This window comes from Lepidochelys kempii, chromosome 8 (assembly GCF_965140265.1).
Source record: "Lepidochelys kempii isolate rLepKem1 chromosome 8, rLepKem1.hap2, whole genome shotgun sequence".
In the NCBI taxonomy this organism is placed as follows: Eukaryota; Metazoa; Chordata; order Testudines; family Cheloniidae; genus Lepidochelys; species Lepidochelys kempii.
Genome location: NC_133263.1, coordinates 94,120,665 through 94,148,492, shown reverse-complemented (window position 1 = coordinate 94,148,492; position 27,828 = coordinate 94,120,665). Strand labels below are relative to the sequence as shown.

At 43.8% G+C, this 27,828-nt stretch overlaps 1 protein-coding gene across 1 annotated transcript; it reads right to left on the bottom strand.

Annotated features, from left to right (window-relative positions):
- Positions 1 to 46: 46 nt before the first annotated feature.
- Positions 47 to 27,828, bottom strand: C8B (complement C8 beta chain). Its single transcript, XM_073358256.1, has 12 exons — positions 27,737 to 27,828; positions 23,678 to 23,834; positions 22,186 to 22,327; positions 20,574 to 20,715; positions 16,490 to 16,622; positions 11,259 to 11,456; positions 10,209 to 10,449; positions 8,105 to 8,233; positions 7,359 to 7,522; positions 4,380 to 4,533; positions 3,299 to 3,367; positions 47 to 373 (listed from the first exon to the last, which is right to left on the bottom strand). The coding sequence occupies exons 1-12, from the start codon at positions 27,826 to 27,828 to the stop codon at positions 222 to 224; spliced, it is 1,773 nt and encodes a 590-aa protein (XP_073214357.1). The 3' UTR covers positions 47 to 221.

Sequence of the window (27,828 nt, the reverse complement as noted above, 5' to 3'; positions counted from 1 at the left end):
ATCCTGCAGGACAATTGTCCAGCATGTCAAATCAGAATGACTCATATTAAAAATACGAATCCTGTTCCAATGCCTGTTAGATCTTTCTGTTGACTTCAGTGTGCATTGGATCAGGCCCTTAAAGAGGAATAAAGAGGCTTGATCAAGTCAATTATAATTATCTTCCCACTAACTTTTCAAGGCGGTAGTCATTTTAGTTTATATATTTTTAGTAATTTTCCTTAACACCTAATAGTTTCAACATCTGGCCCAGTGCATGGCTTGCCACCATTTTGTGGGGCAGGGTTATTGCACTGTCTTCTTGTCATCCGTTGTCCTCCAGAGCATGCAGACCAGCTGGACCAGCAACCCCAGTTTCCATCTATAGTAACATCTGGAGAAACCGTGAAGAAAGAAAAGGGTGTCACAACAGAGGTTTCTTTTCAAACAGGGTGCTCCCAGCTCACACAAATCATACCTACATGCAAACACAATACCCCTCGTCCACATTGCTAAGAATATCTTGGACTATTAAAACTGGACAATTATTTAAAGATGCTAATTCTCTATCAATTGTTGATGGTGCTTGTTCAAACTTTGCATTTCATTCAACTGGGAAAATGAAAAGACACAAGGTGATTTTACCTCTTCTGTTTGAGACTAAGGGAGTCTGAGGGAGCTGAAGGACAAAAACTAGGATCACTTTACATTCTGAGGAGTCAGAGGAAGCTGTTAGCAGGTTTATGTTTAAGTAGCAGGTGGCCTACTTTATCTTACTTTTTCTGCCAGACCCCCTCTCTTCAAAACATCCCATTTTGGCCGGGACAGTCCCTTCTTTAAACCCAGGCCCAACTGTCCCGACTTTTTTTTTTTTTTTTTTCCAAAAGGAGGCATTTGTCCCGTTTGCTCTTGCTGACTTGATCAGTTGACAAGAGCAAATAGGACAAATGCCCACTTTTGTCAAAAAAGGTAGGGTGTGGTGCAGAGGAACGTGGAGGCGGGAGAGCAGAGATGCCAGCCCCTTGCAGGGGAGGACACAGAGTTGCGGGGGGTGGGGGGAGGGAGGGAGGGAGAGAGCATTCCAGCATGGGGGGAGGAGTCAGCAGGGTTCCAGCAACTGGGCAACAGCCTCCTGAGGGGGCCCCCGCGGGGTTCCAGCGACCGGGCAACCGCCTCCTGAGGGGGCCCCCGCGGGGTTCCAGGGACCGGGCAACAGCCTCCTGAGGGGGCCCCCGCGGGGTTCCAGGGACCGGGCAACAGCCTCCTGAGGGGGCCCCCGCGGGGTTCCAGGGACCGGGCAACAGCCTCCTGAGGGGACCCCCGCGGGGTTCCAGGGACCGGGCAACAGCCTCCTGAGGGGACCCCCGCGGGGTTCCAGCGACCGGGCAACAGCCTCCTGAGGGGACCCCCGCGGGGTTCCAGCGACCGGGCAACCGCCTCCTGAGGGGGCCCCCGCGGGGTTCCAGGGACCGGGCAACCGCCTCCTGAGGGGGCCCCCGCGGGGTTCCAGGGACCGGGCAACCGCCTCCTGAGGGGGCCCCCGCGGGGTTCCAGCGACCGGGCAACAGCCTCCTGAGGGGACCCCCGCGGGGTTCCAGCGACCGGGAACAGCCTCCTGAGGAGACCCCCGCGGGGTTCCAGCGACCGGGCAACAGCCTCCTGAGGGGACCACCGCCGGGTTCCAGCGACCGGGCAACAGCCTCGCGTGGTGGGTGGGGGTGGGGAGCAGCTGGTGGTGTCACATTTTCTCTTTGGGAAATATGGTCACCTCTTCTTAATCCTGGACATGCAAGTGACACATATTAAACTCTTTAGATTCAGTAAGCCAAACTCAATGCAGGTGAAGTTACATGTTGATAAGTATCTAATGGAGATTTTACTGCTAAGGCATACACAGTAAGCAGACCTGAACAATGTGTAAGTGATAGCAATTAAAGACTGATAGGACTCACTTAGAATTAGCTATGAAGTTGTCCCTGTGCCCTGGGAAATTTTAGCTGAAAATGTATTTCACTCTGGCTTGGATAGGAAACAGTCATTTAGACTGAAAACTGAAGAAATGACTGTAAATGAAGGGCAATGATAAATGGCAATGTACCAAATTACGGGGATCTACTGTAGCTCTGCAGGGATTGATGTAAAAACTAGTCTTATTTAACATTACAATTAATGATCTGAAGGAAATAAATAGCAATTACATTTGCAGATGATATTAAATTGGGAGGAGTTATGAACACTAGTCTGGAGAGAAAAATTATACAAAGGAACCTAGGGACATTAGCACCAGGGGTGGAAAATAACAAAATGAGATTTGACTGGGAAAAATTAAAATGTGCTGTAGTATAGCTGAGGAAGAATAATCTGACACATTTACTCAGTGGAAGGGACAAACTTGGGAAGCAGAGATGCTGGAGGAGACCAAAGGCCCATAATGGACTGCAAAGTAGTCATGAGTTTATAATGGGATATAAGTGCTGGTTTGTGCTGCATATTCAAAATCAGCTCCTCCTCAAAGCACAGAAATAATGATAAGGCTTTGGTGTGAAATCGTGTATAAAATTGCACTGAGTTCTGGACACCACAGCAACAGAAACATACCGCCACACTGGAAGGACTTCTGAGGAAAGGACCAAAGGGATGGATTTATAAGGAAAGATTAAAATCTATCTATCTTTTAATCTTTCCATACTTTGATATACCGTATATACTCATTCATAAGCCGAATTTTTGTAGTAAAAAAGGGAAGCATCAGAGAAGGGGGTCGCCTTATGAACGGGTATAGAGAGCGGGAGAGGTGGGACGCAGCCCCTCCCCCCTACAGAGGGGGCAAGGAGAGGCAGCACAGCCAGCAGAGCCAGAAGGGAAGAGGTGAGGCCAGAGTCTCTCTGCTTCTTGCCACGCTGCTCTCCCCCAAGCCTCCGAAGCAGCTGCAGCTCCGGGGCTGGCAGGCTGCAGCTGCGCCTCCCAGTCTGGCCCGCCGGAGGGCGCTGCAGCCGTGCTGCCCAGCGTTCCGGAGCATCCTCCCCTGGGCCTCCCCAGATAAGGTGGGAAGGGATGGGATGGGGAGAGTGTGGGGGTCCCCAAAATCAGCGGCAAAACTCACCTTGACTTAAATGCTCCAGGCCCTAACAGTTCCGATTCCCAGCCCTGTGCTTTAGCCACTAGGCCATATAGTTCTTAATGATTGCATAAAAAGACCAAAATAACTTACACACATAATCATATGACTGGCCATTCCATTTCAACTCTCCTTTTAGGGTTGTTTTTCTCTTTAACTTGGGATCCACATTTATTTAATCATCTTTCTAATCCCTCTTACCTTTTCTTTCTGTGATCTCACAGGCAGTACCATGATATCCTATAGGACAGATACATTCACAGCGCGTTTCTAGAAGGATAACAGTGAAAGCTGGATTACTGTACTTCACTACAGTATATTATTGTACTGAACATTTCTCTATCGACTCCAGTTTCCATATATGGGTAGGTGAAGAAGCTGCCTCTCTGGGGCAGAGACCATCTTTTCTGTACATGCAAGTGCATCGCCTAGTAGAATGGGGCCCTGATCCCAGAATTCATTGTCTGGGTGTTAATGACAATAGTCATTTGAAAACATCTTTCATGGCAAATTATCCTAAATGGAATGATAAGAGGACTCAAGGCCTAATAAGTTATTTAAACAACTGTAATCACCCGAGGAATCAGTTAAGAGCTATAATCAAACTGGTTGGTACCTGAATCAATAATTTCTGCATTAGACACATTTAGATGATAACCAGATTCTCATCAAGACTTTTGCAGATTCAAATTTGAATTAGGTACTTGAAAAATATCTTCTTTTATTAGCAAAACCCACACACCAAAAATCTCCATTTAGAAAATGTGTTTTTTATTCAATTTAATTACTTTCCCCCAGCATTTTTAAATCATTGTCAGCTTCAAAATGAGGGCAGCTTCCATTAAAAATGGAGGGAAGGAAAGGATACAATACTGAACAATTCTGATGATGATACCAGTACTGAGCACTTATATGGTGTTTTTCATCTTCACAACACAACATTAATTAATGCCGAGACATTAGGATGATGGTAATGATCTTGAAAGCAAAGAAAGAGACTTAAAGACATGAACTTTTCTTCTGATGAATAATTGAGGTGGGAACTGTTTCTTAAATGTAACTGATAAAGACACTTGCTAAAATGGTGTTAATTTGCTGCTGCGGCTAATAAACAATGGAGATTTATGAATGAAATTGCTCTTTTTTAAAATATATTTTCTTTATAATGTTAACCAGGATGAACAGGAGAACGGAATGAACACAGATTACCAGCCAGTTAAGCCTCCTACCTACAGCTCCCCTGTTCGTTTATACTAGAGATGTATTAGACGTGAGATTCTACCTTTCAAAAAGGCAATTCCATTGCCATGACATGGAGCACAATGACAGGAACTGGTCTCCAGCTGAAACTCCACAAGGGCACGCTTCATATTTTCCCTTAGTGTATTTGCATTTGCAAAGTCCGTTGCAGTCACCAGTTCAGACAGGGGTTCTGCCTAAGCAGGAGGGAGAAAAGAGGGGAAGAAACAAGTGTTGTATTCATTCCAAAGGTCAAGATGTTTTCATAAGGTCAGCCCTGCACTGCAAGCTATGGTGGGACCTCAGTTTGTGAACAAAACGTAGGCCCTGTATTAATGAGATTTGTGTTCCGTGGAGATACCAATAAAAGCTTTCTAAAATGGGAACGTATTAGTCCTATCAGCTGTGCAGAGCAGCTACAGCTTTGGGAGAAAGAGCTGGACTTGCCTCTATTTTGTGCATCTTCAGCAGAATAATTATGTTAAGTTCCTGCTGCAGGGACAAATTCTGCCACCAGTTACACTTCTGCACCCCCACGACTATAATGGGCGTGCACACGTGTAAGTGAGGGCACAGACTGAACATCATGGGGTTGCCAAGGGTAGAATTTGATACAGAGTAGAACCAGGTGTAACGGAGAATAGAATTTGCCCCACAGATTCTTCTTGGCAGATGATAACACAGTAGCCAGTAAGAATAAAATCGGAGGATTCCTAAGCTAAGTTTGCATGTTTGGTAGTTACAATCAAAGGATCAGTTCCTCAGTTTGTATCACCTGATGATTCAGCCCAAAGTCATTATTGTAAGCTGAGCAAATTTGCTATGCGTGCCATCAGGACACAGCAAACATGAAGTCCCACAATACCATTTGTACAAGGTCACGTCATTCAGAGGACAAATGCATTTTAAGGAAAAAAGGTACTTTCTTGTTACTGCCCCTGTCTCTCCATTTCTCAACAATGATCTTTGATCCACCTTTTACTTTTTGAATTCATATCATATAAATAAGGAAATGCCTTGAGAATGACCTGCCAAGTGCTTTTAGTAGATGATTTATGAACTGCTTTGCTTTATTTTTTCCCTGTGGAAGCATTTTTAGGACTCATGTTTAGCCGCACACTACTGGTGCTTTTGATCTTCATACTCCTCCAGGATATCAGCAGGCCAAATCCAAATTATACCAATCTGTGGTTTCTACTAGCTGATCTGGTCACTGATATCAGGTTAGAATCTAAAGAGTTAGGAAAAAAACCTAGCCTTAGTTTGTGTTCAGAATTTTCTTTAAATGGGATACTTGGACAAGTACAGACACTGAAATCTCTGGGACTCAATGCAATTATGAAATCATGAGTAGATTACCTGAAACAGTTGATTTTATATCTTCCTTTAAACCTGAGATGAGTTCTAGTTAACAAAGAAATGGATTATATTGTCAAAGCAGAAGATTTGCGTGGGTTGAGGGCAAGCTGAAAACATGGACATTATGTGAAATTTTTATTAAAAAAAGGGGAAAACCAACATAATAATCAGTGCCAAGCCAGAGTGAACTATGAAGCCCTGGAAAAATAAACACCTATTTGACCAATACAGTCAAATGTAGAAAGGGCTGCTCTAAAGCCCGTTGAAGTCAACAGTCTTTCTGTTGGCTCAGGGGGCTTTGGATTAGTCCTTGAATGCGTAGATTGCCAAAGTATTAAACATATTTCCACTAGAGAGAAAATAAACACTAGCTATGGGCTCAATCTAAGGACTTTTATCTGGATCCAGATTTCAAATGAACACCCCAAAGCTCCAGTGGGTTTGAATCAAGGCTTTTGGGTTCAGACTAGAGCAGGCTGAAAAATGGCTTTTTTAAAGAAAATTGTCTGTGAAAGAGAAAAGAACACATTTTCATCAAAAGGTTCCACAGAAAATTTAGACATTTCCATTTTTCTAATTGACAAGTTTCAGTTAAAAAACAAACAAAAAAACCGATATAGGATTTCTGCCACAGTGCCTCATGGGAGTCATAGTTCAGCTGCCTTATGCCCTCATTCTCCTCCCTGGCCCAGGCTCTTTGGCTGGGCTACATCTCCCATGATGCACCACGGTCTCCCCTCTCGCTGAGACATCAGCGCATCCTGGGGAGTCCCTAGCTACAGTGCATCCTGGGAGATGTAGCCTGTGCAGGGGAACCAGGCCTATAGAGGAATATGAGGCACCTAAGCTACAGATCTTATGAGGCACTGAGAGGCGGGGTGCGTGTGTATGTATGTGTGTGTGTATTCCAAATCAACATTTTTCCACTTTTTAGAATACATTTTGGGATTTGAGTGTTAGGTTTTTTTTGACAAAATATATTTTTTTTGTGAAAAACAGACACTTTTCCCCAAAACATTTATTTAACCAAAATCCAATTTTCCACTGAAGAGCAGTCCAACAAAAAACAGCCCTAGTGCAGGGCCATACCCAAGAAGAATATTCTTCTGCCTTCACAATAGTCAACCAAACGTTAAATGAACTAATTGTGACATTCAAAATTATGAGGCTCTACTGACATTTTTTCCTCTTGTTATTTTTCACATTCATGCTCCTCTATACATTCGAGACCTGGCCAAGACTGGAAGTAGGAAAGCCTAGTAAAAATCTATTCTCATGAGATTCTATCTTAGTTTTACAGATTTATGAGCTTTAGATAGTCTGGACAAACAGCCAGACTCTTTGATGCACTCCTTGGTTTTCTGAACCAAACAGAATTGCTACTATACAGTGCATGGTAAATATGGAAGGCAAGGGTAATTCAGAAAAAAAGGAAGGTCATTTTATTACACTCTAATATTAAATGCCATCAGGTATATTTCTAATACAGCACTGCCTAGATTCTTCAAACTTCAATTATCTGACATGCCTTGTTACCTAAAACAGGTCAATTAGTTACTCTGAAAATCTCCCTGATTATTCAAAACCTCACTTATCTGAATGAATTCCAAGTCCCCCATGGCACTCGATTAACTGAGGCTCTATGGTGTATTATTTTCAGTACCTTTAGCTCTATGATTTCAGGATTGTACTGTACTGCATCTCCCCACTCCTGCATTAGCTGAGCAGTTGGCAGATCTTTGTAGGCAAGTGTCGTGATATGCTCACTCCCTCCTCCACGAACAAGGACTATGAAATCTTCCACAACTTGCTTTTGCCTGATGCTGTCTGCAAACAGGGGTAAAGCGACCAGCTCAGCTTTGCTATTTCTTTGTGGATCACAAATAAAATAAAAAGCTAGGAGCAAAGCGGACTCTGCCAGTTACATATCCCATTTAGAAACAAAACGGGAAAGTGACCTTGGTCACAATTATTTATATAGAGCCAAATATCTGGCACTCCCTCTGTCTTAAAAGGGAGTGGTGTCTGAGGGAGGACTTCAAGATTTGGCCCATAGTTTTTCTTTTGACATTACTGTAAATGAAAAAAACCAAACCAACAATAGATGCATTCACAGATTTTAAAGGAAGGAGGGGATCATTTAGCCACAGGGGAAAGAATAATAAACCAGCCTCCCCTTACGGGGGCTATCACTGAAAAGCACCAGAAACTGCAACTAGTGCAGGGTACAGCACCTCTTTCCTGAGTAAAGGACTTGATCCTGCTTCTGTTAAAGTCAATGGTGTGAAATCAAACTCCATAAAACAAAGCCCATTTCCTGCATGCAGATCCATTTTACGTCTGAAATTGAGCATATATTGCTCTCACATAAAAAAGAACATACAAAGCACAAGATTATTTGATGTTTACCTCCAATTTCATTTAAAACAGCCTTACAGCCAGCAGCTGACATTCCCAAACTTATATAAACTCCATAGACATTTCCACCAACTTTAAAGCCATGCTGTGCACAGGACTGGATGTCACTTAAAGAGTAACCTAAAAAACACAGTAAAACAACACATATTTATAAAAACAACACTCCATTTTAAGCACTTTTTGCTGAATTTTTTTGCCTTCCCCCTCCCCCCCAGGGAATTTTTAGGGCCGAATCCTGCTCTAAAAATGGATCTGGTGTCCTCAGCTCCCAGTGACTTTGATGGAGTTGAGTGCTCTCGGGATCAGACCTTTAGTAAAGAAAAAATTTCCTCTCAAGAGTTTATATGTTTTTGCTTGCGGGGCTACATCAAATGTCATGGAATTCCTGGCACAGAGGAAGTGGCACATTACAAATAATGAGCATCATAAAGATATGGTTACCCCTTTTGACCCAAGCCCTGTTGCAAGTTACAGGTTTGCAAATTAACGACTAAGGGCCCAATCCTGCAAACACTTGCCATCGAGCATAGTGCTTACCATGCTGGGTGACTTAAATGAGATTCCTTAGGGCTGTAAACCATGCATTCAGTAGCAAATGTTTGCAGGATTCGGCCCTAAATGAGTTAGCAGTTAAGGTCCCAATTCAGCAGTGTACTTAACCACATGACTTACTTTAACAAATTAGCAGTCCCACTGAAGTTAGACATGTGCTTCAATACCTAGCTGAACTTGGGCCTTAACAAGCAAGGATGATGCACTACCTTCACTTCATCAATGACAGCCTCTCTGCCAGCAATCACATGTGACAGTCACTCACTGCCAGGGAATACTACTAGCACTAAATTAGTGCTCACTGGACTCAATAAAAAGGGATTATCCTAATTAAATTACATTCCAACATTGGCTATAGAACTTATCAAATTGGCAAATAAAGTTAGATTTCAGCTTTAACATCTAACTGGCACCTTGGCAAATCCATCTGATGGACCCTCCATTCACGCTTATATTGTTTATTTTGACTGTAAGATCTTTGATTCAAGGACTGTCTCTTGCAATGTGTATGTATAGTGCCTAATCTCGTGATCAACTGGGGCTTCTAGACACTATTGTAATCCCAGTAATAAACAGTAATAATAATATATTGGTGTTTAGATGTGAGCTTCTAGAAAAAATATATAGCTAGAGATGGGCCCAAAACAAAACCTCAGATCTTGAATACCACTGAAATTCTGAATGCCTGAAATACAGATGTAAGTTCTGTCCCTCTGGCTCAAGTCTAAATATAGCATTACCTACTAACGTACTACTCAACAGAAGAGCAAACAGATAGTGGATCCTGCTGTGTAACACAAAGAGTACATTTGCAAATAGGCACTGAAGGCTGTCCCTGAACCTCCAATGCCAATGGGTAAACAAAATAATGCTGCTCTTGATTATCATCCCACAACTCTCTGTGTTCCACACAAACCCTTGTAAAGGAGCACGAGTCAAACAACTAGAGCAGCATCCGGCAGAAAAGTCACCCAGCAAATGACTGACTGTCTCCTAGATTCCTGCATGCTGGTAAAGTTATGGAGGCTGGAGGAGTTTCACAACTACCATTTGTAAAGCGCTGAATAGAAGAATGTAGGTTTTGATTTTCAAAGCCAACTAGGGATTTAGCCATGGGATTCTCATTCTAGTCAGCTTTGGAAAGATCAACTGCAGGGCCTGGTATGCTGAAGCGATAAGCACCAGCAGCTCCAGCTGAGGTTGATGAAAGCGAAGGGTGTTCAGCACCATTTGAAAATTAGGTCTTTGGTTTACATACAGAAGGGGAAAGCATTATCTTGTTCAGAATCTCTTAGGGATAATGCTACAGACATCAGTGCCCCTGCCTCCAATAGCCTCATCTCACCCCAGGCTTACCCCCTCTCTAGCCACAGAGCCTAATCCCCACAGAGCAGCGTCTGGAGGTTCAGGTAGGACCAATGCTGTGGAGGCGGTAACTGGTTTCCTAGATAGGAATGCGTGTGGCAGCAGAAGTAGTAGATCTGACCCCAAAGCTTTAAGAACTCTCTTTCATTAAATGCTGTATAGTACTGGATACACATACCTGCCTTTTGGAGTTCTTCGCTGTTCACAACTAAAGTATATTCGTAGATGCCGCCAAGAGTAGCTTCAGTAATGTAATGCGTCCCATAATCTCTGTAAAGTTCTCTGTATTCACCATAGCTGTACTCTAAAGGCAGCTGATGGAGTCTCTGCAGGAACTCATAATGGAGCATCAGAGTCCGAGGCTTCAGTTTATAACGGGCAACATCCAGCTCAGAACGGGCATGAATAAATTTGCTGGACTACATGAAATGTAGACACACAACAGCATCCAAGTGAAATGAGGGACATGGTTCTCCATGCAAAGTATGTTACCTCAGTGAGTGTTATATATACTGTCCGTGCATTGTATAAATGGATGTTACTGGTCTGCATTAAACAGCTCACACAAATCTGTATACTCTACATAGATCTTAATTTGTAAAATATGCCATTCCCAACACGTAAAGTGAGGGAGCAATTTTACACAATGGAAACAAAGACATTCCCTCAAACAAACTATTGTCCAACCCAACGTATATCCTTCCCCTCCATACCCCTTTTGGGACAAAAGCCTGGATAATAAAATGGGCTTTCCACTGTGCCCTAAATGCATTCAGACTCAGGTTTGTTTGGGCCATCAAGGGAAACACTTTCAGGAGCTGAGGATCTTTCAATTTAAAAAGGCTTGCAACCTGGATAATCAAATCTAGGCCCCTTATCAGGCTCAAAGCAGGACTCACTGGGTGGAATTCTGTGGGCTGTGTTATGGAAGACGTCACACTAGGTGATCATAGTGGTCCTTTCTGTCCTCAAAAATCAATGAATGTGTGAGTTACCCCAGGTTCTCCTTCTCTCTCTAATGGTGTCTATTGCAGGAGCTTCTCGGGCCCTTGGTGAGCACCACTTCGAACAAAGTGTAGTTCTACTGATTTCCTTGGAGCTAAACTTCAAAAGCTGAGGATCTAGTCCTATATTTTTTTATACACATATACACACATGTACATTTAAACTTCACACCTCAGGTGTTAACTACTAAACTGAGAACAGTTTTAAGTGGAAAGTCACTTACAGTTGCAGAAAACTTTTTCATCCTTTGAATGAACTTCTTGAACCTGTTGTCACTATAACTGTAACCAAGTTCAAACACTCCTGGTATCTTTATTCCAAAGCCAAAGCTAGTCTGCGAAGCTTTTGCCCTGAGGATATTTTCTTCAAAACTTGAATAAGATTCGTATTCAGTCAATGTAAATTCATATTTGCCTTTGGTCTAAACAAAAAGCAAAACCAACACACTTTATTTCTTGCATACTGATTTCATACCTGAAGCAGAGGGAAGATGTCTTGATAGTCTTGCAACAAACATACTTTTGAATTAGTGCTTGCACTTTGAAGATGAAAAGCCTGGTATAATTGCTAATTATTATTATTACGACAATACCCCTTGATTTGCAGTACAGGTTAATAAAATGCAGATGAGAGCTACTGTCTCCTCCGTATTGCAATTGCCTACGTCTTAAAGTCCATGAAAGTTTAAACAAGTTTAAAATTGTGAAAGGAACAAAGCTTGCTTAATAGGCATCACGTATCAAATCACACTAGACAACACACAGCATTAACTTCAATGGGCTTTTAATCAGGCTCTGTATCTTTGATGCCCATTAAAGGTAAATGACAAGTTTGAAAATTACTTGGGTGCCTGCCCTTTCATACAGTACGTTCTGGATATTTTAAAACAATAATACTTATTTGCACTTCTGTAGCCTCCTATAACCATATGACTCCTATAAGCATATGGTGTGGATTGCACCCTCAGCAAGTTTGCAGATGACACTAAACTGGGAGGAGAGGTAGATACGCTGGAGGGTAGGGATAGGATACAGAGGGCCCTAGACAAATTAGAGGATTGGGCCAAAAGAAATCTGATGAGGTTCAACAAGGACAAGTGCAGAGTCCTGCACTTAGGACGGAAGAATCCCATGCACCGCTACAGATTGCACCCTCAGCAAGTTTGCAGATGACACTAAACTGGGAGGAGAGGTAGATACGCTGGAGGGCAGGGATAGGATACAGAGGGCCCTAGACAAATTAGAGGATTGGGCCAAAAGAAATCTGATGAGGTTCAACAAGGACAAGTGCAGAGTCCTGCACTTAGGACGGAAGAATCCCATGCACCGCTACAGACTAGGGACCGAATGGCTAGGCAGAAAAGGACCTAGGGGTTACAGTGGACGAGAAGCTGGATATGAGTCAACCGTGTGCCCTTGTTGCCAAGAAGGCCAATGGCATTTTGGGATGTATAAGTAGGGGCATTGCCAACAGATCGAGGGACGTGATTGTTCCCCTCTATTCAACATTGGTGAGGCCTCATCTGGAGTACTGTGTCCAGTTCTGGGCCCCACACTACAAGAAGGCAGTGGTGAGCAGGAGCCGGTTCGCACCAGTTAGCGCGAACCAGTTATTAAATTTTGAGGCAGTTTTAGAACCAGTTGTTAACCCGCTTCCCTGCAGGGGGCGCTGACGCTTTGATGGGCTCCGGCTGGGAAGTGATGTAATTCCTCCTCCGGCCACCAGGGTCGCTGCGCTGTGGGATCCATGTGGGCTGCTGCCTGGCCCTGAGCACAAGCCCTGTTGCTGTTGCCCCTCCCCTGGCCCCAGGGCTCCCGATGCTGCCTGGTGGGTCCCCGGCTGCTCTGCTGGGCCTGGGCTGCGTCCTGCTGCTCTCCCCGTGAGCACCCACCACCCTGCCTCCAGCCACCCCCGCACCCCCTGCCCGCAGCAGCCCCTGCCGCACCCCCTGCCCGCAGCCAGCCCCGGCACACCCCCTGCCCTACCCGCACCAGCCCCTGCCGCACCCCCTGCCTGCAGCCAGCCCCTGCCTCCAGCCACCCCTGCAGCAGCCCCTGCCGCACCCCCTGCCCGCAGCCAGCCCTGGCACACCCCCTGCCCTACGCGCACCAGCCCTGCCGCACCCCCTCCCTGCAGCCAGCCCCTGTCTCCAGCCACCCCCGCACCCTCTGCCCTGCCTGCAGCCAGCCCCTGCCGCACCCCCTGCCTGCAGCCAGCCCCTGCCTCCAGCCACCCCCGCACCAGCCCCTGCCGCACCCCCTCCCTGCAGCCAGCCCGTCTTCAGCCACCCCCGCACCCCCTGCCCTGCCCGCAGCCAGCCCCTGCTGCACACACCCCTGCCCTTCCCGCAGCCAACCCCTGCTGCACGCACCCCTGCCCTATTTCCAGCCAGCCCTGCACCCCCTGCCTGCAGCCAGCCCCTGCCGCACCCCCTGCCCAGTATCCAGCCAACCCCTGCCACATGCACCCCCTGCCCTGCTCACAGCCAGCTCCTGTCTTCAGCCACCCCCGCACCCTCTGCTCTGCCCACACCAGCCCCTGCCGCACCCCCTGCCCTGCACCCCCTGCCCTGCCTGCAGCCAGCCCCTACCTCCAGTCAGCCCCTGCCCTGTCTCCAGCCACCCCACACCCCCTTGCCTCCAGCCAACCCCGCACCCTCCTGTCTCCAGCCAGCTCCGCACCCCTTGCCCTGCCTGCAGCCAGCTCCGCACCCCCTTGCCTCCAGTCAACCCCGCACCCCCTGCCCTGCCCGCAGGCAGCCCTGCACCCCCTGCCTCCAGCTAGCCCTGCCCCACGCCCCTGTTTGCAGCTGGCCCCACGTCCACTGGTGTCCTGCAGTTCCCAGGGCAGTAACCCTGCACACCTGCTTCAATGAGGGGGGCAGGGAGCAGCTGGCATCCACACATGTGCACACCCTAGGGTGACCGGACAGCAAGTGTGAAAAATCAGGACAGGGGGTGGGGGATAATAGGAGCCTATATAAGAAAAAGACCCAAAATCGGGACTGTCCCTATAAAATCGGGACATCTGGTCACCCTAGCACACCCCCAGGGAGTGGCAGGGCCCCACACATGTGAAACGGAGCTCGTTTCTAGTTCAGGCCCATCTTTTTAAAAAAGAACTTTAGACAGGGTTAACACACACCCATATTTTCCTGGACAGGTCAAATTTTTTGGTTCTTAAATCGCCGTCCGGGAGGAATTTTTAAATTTTAAAAATTACTCCCGGGAAAATACGGATGTATGGTAACCCTATTGGTACAAAAAATACATACTGGGGCACATCCCTTAAATCAGAACTTTTTATAGGGAACCGGTTGTTAAGATTTTGGCAGCTCATCACTGCAAGAAGGATGTGGAAAAATTGGAAAATGTCCAGCGGAGGGCAACAAAAATAATTAGGGGACTGGAACACATGACTTATGAGGGAAGGCTGAGGGAACTGGGATTGTTTAGCCTGCAGAAGAGAAGAATGAGGGGGGATTTGATAGCTGTTTTCAACTACCTGAAAGAGGGTTCCAAAGAGGATGGATCTAGACTGTTCTCAGTGGTAGCAGATGATAGAACGAGGACTAATGGTCTCAAGTTGCAGTGGGGGAGGTTTAGGGTGGATATTAGGAAAACCTTTTTCACTAGGAGGGTGGTGAAACACTGGAATGGGTTACTTAGGGAGGTGGTGGAATCTCCTTCCTTTGAGGTTTTTAAGGTCAGGCTTGACAAAGCCCTGGCTGGGATGATTTAGTTGGGGATTGGTCCTGCTTTGAGCAGGAGGTTGGACTAGATGATCTCCTGAGGTCCCTTCCAACCCTGATATTCTATGATTCTATGACTCACTGCCGGCACGCCCCTGGTGGCTGGGTGTAGCATAGGAAGCTCTCCTCCTTTAGTGCCCTGTGGTGATCAGCTTCTCCTTGCAACTCGGCCAGGTCACACAGAGTCTCACTCCTTCTGGGGTAAGCCAGCAGTCCAACATCCTGTTGAACTTTCAGTCTGAGTCTGGACTCACCAGTCCTTACGCCTGATATCAGGGGGGCTTCACCAGTCCTTACACCTTGCAGGGGGGTTTCCGTTCCACCTTCCCTGGTGGGCTGGTAGGGAAACCCAATGCCCTCCCACTCCCCTGGAGTCCAGACTTGAGTAGGAAGTCAAGGCCTCGCTACACAGACCCCTGGCTGCCTCCCTGGACCACCTCCTGCCTTGCCCAGTCTGCAGCCTTTGCTGCAACCTCTTTCCTGGCTCCCAGTGTATCAGTACCACTCTTCCCAGGCCTCGTCAACGGGCCCACTGCACAGCTTCTTAGCATCTGGTTCTGCTGCAGGAGAGTTTTCTCAACTGACTCAGCAGGAGTCTTCATGCTCCCTGCAGATCCGTCAAGCAGCATACTGAACCCTGGCGTGAGCTCACCAACTCAGCTCCCTGACTCCAGCCAGGCTTCTCACTGAGAGAGACCCAGAGGTCTGCACTCCTTCCTGGTTTACCCCTAACTGAGCCTGGTTCGACCCTTTTAGCTCCTCCCTCCAGCTTTGACACTTACGACAGGTGTAGCAGGGCAAGGCTGATTGCGCCCTCAGATTCTCATTAACCCCTTCAGGCCCAGTGTGGAGTTGGCACATCCCATCACATTTCCTTTCTATCAGAGGACCTCACGGTGCTTTCCTCACACTGCCCCTTGGATGTCAGTATTTTCACACCACTTTTATGAATCAGGTTTTTGAGGCAAAGAGAAAGTAAGGCCCTGATCCCCCACCGTTAAAGTCATTGGGAGTTTTGCCATTGACTTCAATGCGCAGAAGATCAAACCCTACCTGAATTTGCCAAAATTCACATCAGAAATCTTTGGCAGAGCCAGAATTAGGGCCCAGATCCCCTGATTTCCAGTCCTCTGCCTGGACCATGAGATCATCCTTCCCCTGAACATGCAACTCAGTCAAAATAAAGTCTGTGCTGTGTGCAACAGCGAACAATGGTAAAAGTGCCCCACATTGCATGTTACCATGAACACAAATATTTCACTTTCATGATGAACACTGGAATCATTCCTTTCTCCTTCCCCTACAGTTTTATATTTAATAATCGATTTCCTCATATTATGAGCATTACTATTTCAGGCACCCATTGTGTACTGCATCATTATAGAGAATCTCTGAAATCTAGTTCACTTTCTTGCAAGCAAATCAAGGAAACAACAGAACCTAGCTGAGAATTTTGGATGGCTTCATTACAGAAACTTTACTTTTTCATATTTGTGACATTTAGAGAACATATACATGATTATTAGAATATAACAATAACTTATTATGTTCCCTAATATTTTCAAAGTAGGTCAAAATTTAGTCCTAAACCACTTGACCCCAATTCTTGAAATTCATTAAAATGTTATGTGTCGACACGCTGCACTGAAAACTATTGGAAATTTAATTAAAGTTTGCTTGCAGAAAAAATATCTGATTCTTACCTCTGGGGAGTAGCTTTCTACATTGTATGGTTTTCTAAACCTGGTATCCATAATATAATGTGGAGTACACCCCCCAGCATAGTACCTGTGATCAAGAACCAAACCTTCCAGATTGTTCGTGAGGATATTTAACCTGTGTAGGAGGCATAACAGTGAAAAATAACGTTTATAATTTAAGTAGCAGCAAAATATACAATTTGGCTAAGAAAGGCAAGGTTTTTTCCCTATTTCCTTTTGTGCCTGCCTATTTTGTTGCCTAGGGATTCTGTCATCAGAACTTTCCATCTTCTATCATCCACTCTAAGTGGTCTAGGAGAACCTTCCCATCCAACAAGCAAATGAAAGAGGGAGTCATGTTTTGAAACATTGCTGAAGATAATATTAACCACAGAAGAATTACATTCAGTCAGCTGGGACTGACATTATGGCATCATACCATCAGTGCGAGCAACATTTGTATACTTTACCCAGCCAATAAACGTACATGGAATTGAAATTGTGCTGGAAAGTAAGGATTTGGAGTAGCTCTTTCAGGAATGGCAGAAGGGGCAGAGGTGGGCAAAATATACACTAGGCACTGGATTAGATCCTAAATCCATCTGTAAACAGTAAACATGCAGTCTGACAATCTTTTTACGTAGGGAGAATGGCTTTTTTTTGGTGATGGGACCAAGAGTTCTCTCTTATTCACCACCATCACCAAAGGGTGAATCCCAGTGGAATCTCATCTAGACAGTGGTGCACAGTCTCAGGATATGGCGCTAATCTGAATGAGATCATGTTTAAATAGCAGTGAGCATCACTAGAGGAAAAATCACAAAAGAAAAAATACCGATGAAACTGGGAAATCCCCAGAACCTATAACTGTTATGTTGTGCTCCAGGTCTTTGTTAGTCCTCACTTTCCTTAGTTTGGAGTCAAAAAGTTGCATAAAAAGGTCTCCGAAATTGTTAAAATTAGCTTCAATCTTAGAACAAAGTGAAAAGTGGGAAGGTACACTAAAATTATATGACTGAGCAATTGTGGCTTCAAAGAGATGAGAGGCATGTTTCTGTAAGAGTTCAAATTATTTTTTAATTTGTACTACGGTATGAAGCAGTATGAAGCATCAGTGATGACACACACAGCAGTAACATCTTCAGAGAGTTGCACAGAAATGAGCATTTTCCCTTTAATGTGATTTTTACAATATGAAGCAATATTTTTAGGGGGGTGCATGTGAAGTGAGATTAGGGGACTATTTTCCCACAGTAGGATCTTAAAGGCAGTTATCATCCTATAAGAGTTGGATCATATTCAACCACCCCAAAATTCAGGATTGTTTAGTTCTTGGGTGAAATTTTGCGCCCTCTGAAGATGATGGCGAAACATCCATTGGCTTAAATGGGGCCAGGATTTCACCCTGGGAGTTTTGTTTCCATCCATTTCAAATGTAGAGGTCCACTGCAACATATAGATCTGAATCCAGATTCAGATTTTAAGCAGTCCAATGCTCCAGGATGTTTGTGTGACCCTAAGAGCCCTTCAGTGCCCACTGACAAAGAGTTCACTATCACATAACAGCAACTCCTATCAGGCCTGACAAACTCACTATACCTAGCAAATTGCTGTCATAGTATTTATCTCTAAAGAATGTTGTTTAGAGTGTCAAATGAAAGCTTATATCATACTGGTCATCATAAGCATTGCGAGACGTACATATGGTCATTAGTCAAGAAGGTGTATGTATGTACTAAAAATAGGTTTGAACCATGTAAACAGGTAGGGTAGATAAACAAGTTTTTCCCAGACAAAGCAATGTTTATTTACCTGCCTGTCTCCAATGTCTAGCTAGCATTGTGCAAATCAACACAAAGCAAGCTTCATTTGAAAGACAACAGGAAAAGCAAGTTGCCAGGAGAATGAGAAAGACAATATGGCATCAGCACACTGAAGAGCAAAAAGCAGGGGAGAACAACTTTGTCTGGGGGTACACATCATAGGGATACATTCCAAAGGTTTTCTGGAGCCTAAGGAAGAGGAAAGGAACTGAGGGACACTCCTGGCAGAGAGGAGTGAAAAATGAAAAATGTGGATCCCGATTTGACTGAAAATCAGCAATGTATGCAAAAGGACTGAGGGTGAGAAAAATGCTTTAGCCAAAAGACTGTAGCTGGCTAAAGGTATTGTGACAAAGTTCCTGCTCTACATTGGTGGGTCTTGCGCTTATTGGCGGATTTGCTCACCTTGGAGCTTCACGGCAGCCCTCAGCTTGATTGTTTTTCTGAATTCACAGTCCAGGTCGACTCCTCCTGTGTCTGACCAGGAGTTGGGAGGATTTGGGGGGAACCCGGGCCCGCCCTCTACTCCGGGTTCCAGCGCAGGGCCCTGTCGAATGCAGCTGTCCAGAGTGCCTCCTGGAACAGCTGTGTGACAGCTACAACTCCCTGGGCTACTTCCCCATGGCCTCCTCCCAACACCTTCTTTATCCTCACCACAGGACCTTCCTCCTGGTGTCTGATAATGCTTGTACACCTCAGTCCTCCAACAGTCCGTGTTCTCACTCTCAGCTCCTAGTGCCTCTTGCTCCCAGCTCCTCACATGCACACCACAAACTGAAGTGAGCTCCTTTTTAAAACCCAGGTGCCCTGATTAGCCTGCCTTACTTGATTCTAGCAGCTTCTTGATTGGCTGCAGGTGTTCTAATCAGCCCGTCTTAATTGTCTCGAGAAGGTTCCTGATTGTTCTGGAACCTTCCCTGTTACCTTACCCAGGGAAAAGGGACCTACTTAACCTGGGGCTAATATATCTGCCTTCTATTACTCTCCTATAGCCATCTGGCCCGACCCTGTCACAGTATGTTTAATCTCTTCCCAGTGCTTTATATTTTTGTTTTATTTGTAACCAGTTCTGTTTCCACTACCCTTACTCAGCTGTTACTAAAAACTTCTCTTTGTTTTACCAGAAGTAGAATTCAGTGCTGTAATATTAAATTAAGTGTGACTACTCGGTTTAATCAAACAAGCTGGTGCGTACACTGTCTCTCTGCAGATAGCAAATTTCGTAATCTCTGTGAGTGTCAAATGATGGGCTGGATACCCCAGAGGAATGTTCTTCCAGGGACTCGGGAACTTGGGTGCACCAAGTGTTACGTGCAAGGCAAAGTGTGGCCTGGCAGAATCCTGAGAAGTTTGTCTGGGGTGGCTAACAGACTCTGGTGACAGGGAGCTCTCACCTAGTTTAGCACCAGCAAGTCTCTCTTTTGCTAAAGCAGAGGGGTAACAAGGTCACCCATAGGTCTAGGTGCCCCGAGAAAGTGTCCCACTTTGGACACAGGATTTTGATTCAGGCCATTCTATAATTTAATCATGATTTAATTTTCTTTTCAAATATCAACATCCCCACCCAGTGTTTTATTTCAGAGCCAGATATTTAAATAGGTGTCATCCCAGCCTCCTGGAGGCCAGGCGAAATTTTTCATACACATAGAGTAGTTATCAGGCCATATTCTGATCTCGATTACACCCATGTAAATCTGGAGTAACTCCTTTGACTTCAACCCACACAACAACAAAATCCATGATTTCTCAGGTGTCCAATGGTTCAAATAACAATGATCTGTAGATGTTTTAGAAGGTTTGTCGTTCACTACCTACGCACCCAGCTTTGGCACAATTGGCACATTTCCAGAAGAGAATAAGTGAACACACTACCCTACAAAGCAGCTCCCTTCTCATGACTACTGGCAGGCTAACTACCTATGCCATGTGGAGCATTACAACCAGACAATTCATTTAGTGTGTTCATTGCACACACTGATGTTTTTTGGTCTCAGTGACTGTTATTTACTAAGGTTCCAATGAAAACCTTTTCGGGTCAATATGAATTTTTCCAGTGGGCTTTGGATCAGGACCCAAGACCCGTCAATTGTTACAACATTTACAATTTAATATTTAGCAATCTGAGACTACATCAACATATTTTCCTTATCTGAAAGGGAAGTGCAGGGAACTTTAACCATTTCAGGTTACTATATGTCTCCATTCTCAAGAAGTCATTTAATTAAATTTGCTATGTTTGGTTTATGCAAAGGATGCCTACTTACCCTCTTGCCAGATTCTCTATTGCCCAATATTGCTCCATCTTCTGGTTGCATTTTCTATACACCTTTTTACAGTTTTTTTCATCTGACTGATCCCCACAGTCATCATCTCCATTGCAAAGCAACCTCCGTGTAATGCATCTTCCTAAGAGGCAACATTGAAATTGCTTAATTAAGAAGTCCTTTACCATTTTTATTATTAAAAACTACAAAGCCACAGTCGTCACCCCATAAAGCTTATAAACTAATAGAATACAACATGTTGATGAGAGCTGGTTGGAAAATATTTCGTTATCCGCCCTAGAAATTTCTACTTTTCATTAAAAAAAGTCTGAAAACTGCTAAAAAGTGTAAAATGGATACAAGCTGAAAAAAAAGTTAAGTTAGTTTGTTTTTCCAGTGGAAAAATCAAACGCTTTTGATTAGGGCAGAAATTTTCCGCAAAAATTTTTGTTTAGTCAAAAATCCAATTTTCTTCTGAAAAAAAAAATGTCCTTGGAAATTTTTCCACCAGCCCCAATAATAAATAATTATAATTATTTTCTTACGTATATGATCGATTACAAGAACAAATAACTTGAAATTCCAATGAACAAATTTGGGACATTTTAAATGACAGGATTAATTAAAATGAGAGAGGAGCATACTGGCAACACGTTCTTAATAAGAGAAATAACAGACATGAAGGCTGCGTGTCTATCATTTCTTTTATTATTATAATTGCTCTACAGAGACCTCAAAAGAATTCTATGAATCAAGGCAGAGACAGAACAATTTTGTTTTCTCATGCTGTGTTTTCCATCCATAATAAGATCCTTACAACTGAGATGTTAATGAATTATATAAAAATAATACCTCACTCTTATATGATGCTTTTCATAAGTAGGCCTTTAAACACTTCACAATGTTTGATGTATTTATTCTCACAACACTCTTGTGAGCTAGGGAAGTGCTTTTATTCTCATTTTACGGAAGGGGAACTGAGGCACAGAAAGGCTAAATGTTTGGTTTGACCAAATTAAAAAAAAAAATCAGTTTTTCATTTTGCCAAGAAAAAACAAATAATTGTTATTTCCAGTCAGCCGAACTGAAAACTCAATTATTCACCCAGCTCTCGTTATATTTCCCTTAATCTCTTTAGAGGGCTCCACCAGTTCCACCAATGTGATTGTGAAAAGAGAACTAATGAATGCTACAGAACAGTAATTTATATGGGGTAGGCAGAACTGTCACGACTACAACAACAAATCCATATAAAGCTTTTCCCTTATGATCTCAGGCATGTGTAAAAATCATGGGCACATATTTTGCAGCTGCTATCTGACTTTTTGAACCACTTTTATGGCAGCTTTTATTATCAAGACTATTTTTTAATTTCCGACTTTCCAAAACAACTGGATTTTAAAGAGATGCTCGAGATTGGCAGACTGGAACTTGGCCTACATTACAGTTAAAATCACAGTCATTTGCAAATGTGATGTAAGTGCTGATACACTTTGGGCCTCATCCTGGCATACCTTTACTCGGGCAAACCCCATAAAAAAGCAAAAAGCTCTTGTGAGTTCTGTCATTAATTTCAACAGGAGCAGGAGTGTCCCCCAATTCAAGAACTTACCTGTAATCGCACATACAAAGCCTTCGCATCTAACTTTATTTCTGCAAGGACGGTTTGTAACACAATCTTCTGTTTCTTTGTCAGAGTAGTCACACAGGTCTCCATTGAACTGAGAAGGCCGTTCCACATGAGCAAATCTGTACTGTAATGACATAGAAAACATTTACTCACCTGTGTAGAATGGATGAATTTTATGGTTCCTAAATTAAAATACAAACTTCTTGTATTGAGACATATTTGCTATAGGAGTAACACCAAGAAAAATAGTAAATATGGCAGAATTTTGATTTTCTTGCAATGGACCTAATTTAAAAATTAATTTGGGGTAGTTTTCATTTTATTAAACAAGATTTTCCACACTTAGTAGTGTTGGAATAAAAAATATAGTTTTTAGTTTGTCATTAAGATAGATTTTGTTTAAATAGGACTAATTGCTCAGAGTGGGAAAGAATAAGGAAGGGTTCAATGGCATTTCCCTTCTTTCAATTAGAGTTGGTAATGACACCTCTTGTTATTCTCTGTCTATCTGTGTATTTACTAAACCTTCCACACCATTATCAATATTTTCCTGACCACACCCCGTGAGGTAATTCTCTGATCCATCCAATAGATTATCCTTCTGCACCTTTTCCATTTCCTAGACAAACTCGTAACTGAGAGTCTTCACTCCTTACACAGCTGGAGCATCATTACTCCGACTGCAAAGGGCTGAAGCAAGACTGACGTGGGATAGCCACTCTAAGAATGGTTATCTTAACCTGTTAACAAGTGATCCTGTGCACTGTTTAAAACAATGGGATTTTTGCCATTGACTTCATTAGGAACAGGATCTTAGTTTGAAGCTGTTCCATATATAGAAAATGCTCAATGGCAGGTAATGAAAAGAGTCTCCCAGCCCCGTGAGGTGTTGTGTGCCCTCAATTCCCATTCAAATCCAGAGTTGCTGAGAGTGCTTAGCAACTTGCAGGAGCCCTGTGGTCACTGGCCCTATGTGTGAATGCTCCCGCCAAAGGACTATGATCACTTGCTACTTCTTATACAAGACAGGAAAAATTAATGGCCTGTTCCTACACTCCCTTACCGCAGCAAATTTCCATGGAAGTCAATGGTAGCTATGTTTAGATAAAGAATTGCAGGATTGAGCTGACAAAGGTGAACCGGAATTCCAAAGCAAAGGGTTGCAAGCCCCACACGTCCCAATAAAAAGAAGAGTTACTTGCCGGGAACTCTGACATGAATTTCATCCCTGTGCAGGGAAGCCTAGCACAAGGCCTAGACGTGCACTTAAGCCCTAGGAGGTCTCTTGTGATGCTCCCGAGGTACGTAGGTCTTGCACATTGCCTGTGCAGATTCTCCCTGCAGGAGATGTGAGGGGCCATGGGCCAGAGTGACTCCATCACTGAGTCTTTGCAGAGACAATATTATGAAAGACTGTCTTGCCTTTTAGTTTCTCGTATTTCTCATGATTCATATTAAGGTCATTGATACTCACTCTTTTCTTTTGACAGGGGTCACAGGTGCTCCACGATGACCAGCTGGAAAGCACACAGTCAATCGGCTGCGGAGGGTTGTTTACTGATCGGGCCCATCTGCCTTTGGCTAGGCTCACATTGACTCCATTTAGCCGAAGGAGGGGTTCCCTTTCACCACTAAATGTTCACAATGAATACAAACTTGAGTGTGTAGGATTACAAAGCTAGGAGAATGGAACAGAGGCTGTGTGTGTGTGTGTCTCTCTCTCTCTGTCCCTCCACACTAAAACAATCCCTTTGTTGTGCTCTACTAAAATCTTTCATGCAAAATACAGAGTTGGCTACCGATCTCACACTGGGTATACAACTGTGCAGCTCCTGATTTACACTGTTATAACTGAGAGCAGAATCAGGACCATAATGTTTTAATTTGAGTGTCAAAGGGTAAGGTATTATCTAAGTGTAAAACATCACCACACAAACATACTGCTCTGTTCTATTCAGGTTCTCAAATCATGCCCATCACCATGGTCTCAAACAAGGTAATTAATGATACAATCACGACTTGACAAAAATCCTGCAGCTGGATCGTAACTGTAAACACCATGGTCTCTCCTAAAGAATTAGCAAAAATTGATTTTGTAGCAGACTTGTTTATCTAAAGGCCGGACAAAATTCCACTGGAAACTGCATGGGTCGCTTAAAGCAATGGGAGTGCCTGTTGCTGATGGTCCTCCAAGCAGCTTTTACTGTACTTTCCATTTGTGAGAAATGTTGGTATTATTTTTCGCAAAAGTATGTGTGTCTCAGTTTCCCCACTCACTTTTATATTGTTAACCAGTGTGTGAGAATGGGTTAGTTTCTTTTCTGGGACAAAAAGAAAAGGAGTACTTGTGGCACCTTAGAGACTAACCAATTTATTAGAGCATAAGCTTTCATGAGCTACAGCTCACTTCCTCAGATGCATATCGTGGAAACTGCAGCAGGCTTTATATATACACAGAGAATATGAAACAATACCTACTCCCACCCCACTGTCCTGCTGGTAATAGCTTATCTAAAGTGATCATCAGGTGGGCCATTTCCAGCACAAATCCAGGTTTTCTCACCCTCCACCCCCCACACAAATTCACTCTCCTGCTGGTGATAGCCCATCCAAAGTGACAACTCTTTACACAATGTGCATGACAATCAAGTTGGGCTATTTCCTGCACAAATCCAGGTTTTCTCACATCCCCCCCACCCCCATACACACACAAACTCACTCTCCTGCTGGTAATAGCTCATCCAGACTGACCACTCTTCAAGTTAAAATCCAAGTTAAACCAGAACATCTGGGGGAGGGGAGGGGTAGGAAAAAACAAGAGGAAACAGGCTCCCTTGCATAATGACTTAGCCACTCCAAGTCTCTATTTAAGCCTAAATTAATAGTCTCTCTGGTCACGCAATCACAGACATGAAGGTCGCTATCTTAAAACAAAAAAACTTCAAATCCAGACTCCAGCGAGAAACTGCTGAATTGGAATTCATTTGCAAATTGGATACTATTAATTTTGTCAGTTTGGATGAGCTATTACCAGCAGGAGAGTGAGTTTGTGTGTGTATGGGGGTGGGGGGGGATGTGAGAAAACCTGGATTTGTGCAGGAAATAGCCCAACTTGATTGTCATACACATTGTGTAAAGAGTTGTCACTTTGGATGGGCTATCACCAGCAGGAGAGTGAATTTGTGTGGGGGGGTGGAGGGTGAGAAAACCTGGATTTGTGCTGGAAATGGCCCACCTGATGATCACTTTAGATAAGCTATTACCAGCAGGACAGTGGGGTGGGAGTAGGTATTGTTTCATATTCTCTGTGTATATATAAAGCCTGCTGCAGTTTCCACGATATGCATCTGAGGAAGTGAGCTGTACCTCACGAAAGCTTATGCTCTAATAAATTGGTTAGTCTCTAAGGTGCCACAAGTACTCCTTTTCTTTTTGCGAATACAGACTAACACGGCTGTTACTCTGAAACCTGTTTTCTGGGACAGAAGAACAGAAAATGGAGTGAGTGGGTGGGAGTCAAGTAGGCAGGTCAGTGTGGATAAGCGTATGTCATCATATGAATGGAGTTACCTTGAAGATACAATAGAAGACCACCGACCAGGCATTAACTTGTAAAGACTGCCAGCCCAGGGGGGCAGAACATGAAATGGTGTGACTGGAGCTTGAACCAAAGAACTGAGGTGTGAGCAGACTGCAGTAAGAATCCTGCTGTCCAGGGCTAGCTGGTGGGGCTGGAGGGGTGCATGTGTCAATCCTGGATGTTTGGGCACGAGAGAGAGTTTGGGCTGCCAGCCTGCACATGCATGTAGGCTTTGCTTTTCCATTCTACTCTGAGGACACAAATTACTGCATTCCAGTTGTCTAATAAAAGGTGTCTTGTTAGGAAACATCTGTCCTGAGTCTCAGCAAACATCTGCTGGTTGCACAGCTCCAAAGAGGGTAAGTCTCCAACAGGAGCCAAGCTCTTTAAGACCTGTTGAAGGAGTCATGGTGAGAAACAAAGTGCTGAAGTCTGCGACCCAGTCAAAAGTGGAGATCCAGGGCCTAGCACGAAGAAGAGTATACTCCTAAAGAGTCTATGTTAAGGTCTGAGGCCTGGCATGGCTTGTGGATCCATGACACCTACTAATAGCAAACTAAAAATCCCTGTCTTTCTATCAGTAATTTGAAAGTCTCAAGGGCATCTGTACATTTATTCTCACCAGTGACTTTAATGACAAAACAGATGAAATTAATTCATTTTACCAGTGGTTAATCAAAAAGTCAGTCAACCAAGATGACGATTTAGATAAATAATGCAGAATATTTATAGTTGCCGGTGGTGATTTGTTAAAAATGCCAATCACTTCTCTTGGAGAGGTGCTGAGACAAAGTCTGCTCATAGCGATACTGCTGTGAATCCCAGGCAGTTCCACTGACTTCACTACACCGGCTTGACACTGGTGTATCTGGAAGCAGAATTTTACCCACACTGTACAAATCTTTTTTCCAAGTATGAAGACTGGTTTTAAATTAATATCTATAGCCAAGGGCACATTGCACTTTCTCAACTATGGATTAAAAGAATGTGCATATTTTTTTTCAAGAACATTGCAAAGGACTTTTTATTCTAAAACTTAGAGCTCAATTTTGTCTTGAAGGCCTAAGCCCTGATTTGGGGTTGATTGACAACTGCGCCCTCTCTCACCTACAAAAGAGTTCCAGGAACTCCCAGGGAGCACAGTAATTCTATCGTCTCTCCTTGGCTTTTCTGTTTCCTGCAGAGCTTACCAATGCTATTCCCTAAAGGCCTTAGGAGTTTGGGGGGCCTGATGTTAGATGCCTCCTCCACACAACCCACCATCAAGAAGCAAATTGCCCCATCAGTGCCCCCAGCCTCCACTAGCACAAGAAATGCAAAAAAAAATTAAGCTGTGAGGTAGACCCTCCTGTATAGCAAATTATTCTTAATATTGTGCATTCAATATTACATGTAAAAAAGAAAGAGGGGAAAATGATCAGCCAGCTATGTAGTCCAGGTGCTGGGTTTTGTTTATATGAAATGAGGACCAAAAGGTATTAGACCAGTTGAGAAATTTAGGGTCATAGTAGCTAGGTAAAAAAAGGAAAGACCTCTTATATGATCTAATACTCCACCCCCTGGCAAGTACCAATTATATTCAGATAGTAGAAGAGCTATAAAATATTAGCCTATTTTCTTTTGACCCCTAAATCAAGCTTAAATCTAATAATCCTCAAAATGCCCTTGTGAGGTACACATAGTAAATAACTGCACTGCAAACAGATTTTCACTTCATCACAACGTGACTACAACATTTTGGCATGTAAGATTTATTAGACTGGATTATTTTTTTCAAGCCAGTCACTTCATAATATGCTTAAAAACAGTGCCTTTTCTTACTTCACTAGAAACTCCAAAATGGCTTCAGATGACATTCCTTATTCACCATAAAAGGAAAAGCAGACGGTCAGTGTTACATTTCATTATCTATCATGTCATTGCATGGATATTTATTCAAGAACATTCACTTACCTAAAGCAATGCACAGTTAGGAAGCCCAGTACTGCACAAAACAGAAACAGTTTCACTGGGTACAAGAGAAGTATAGTATGCGATATATTCAT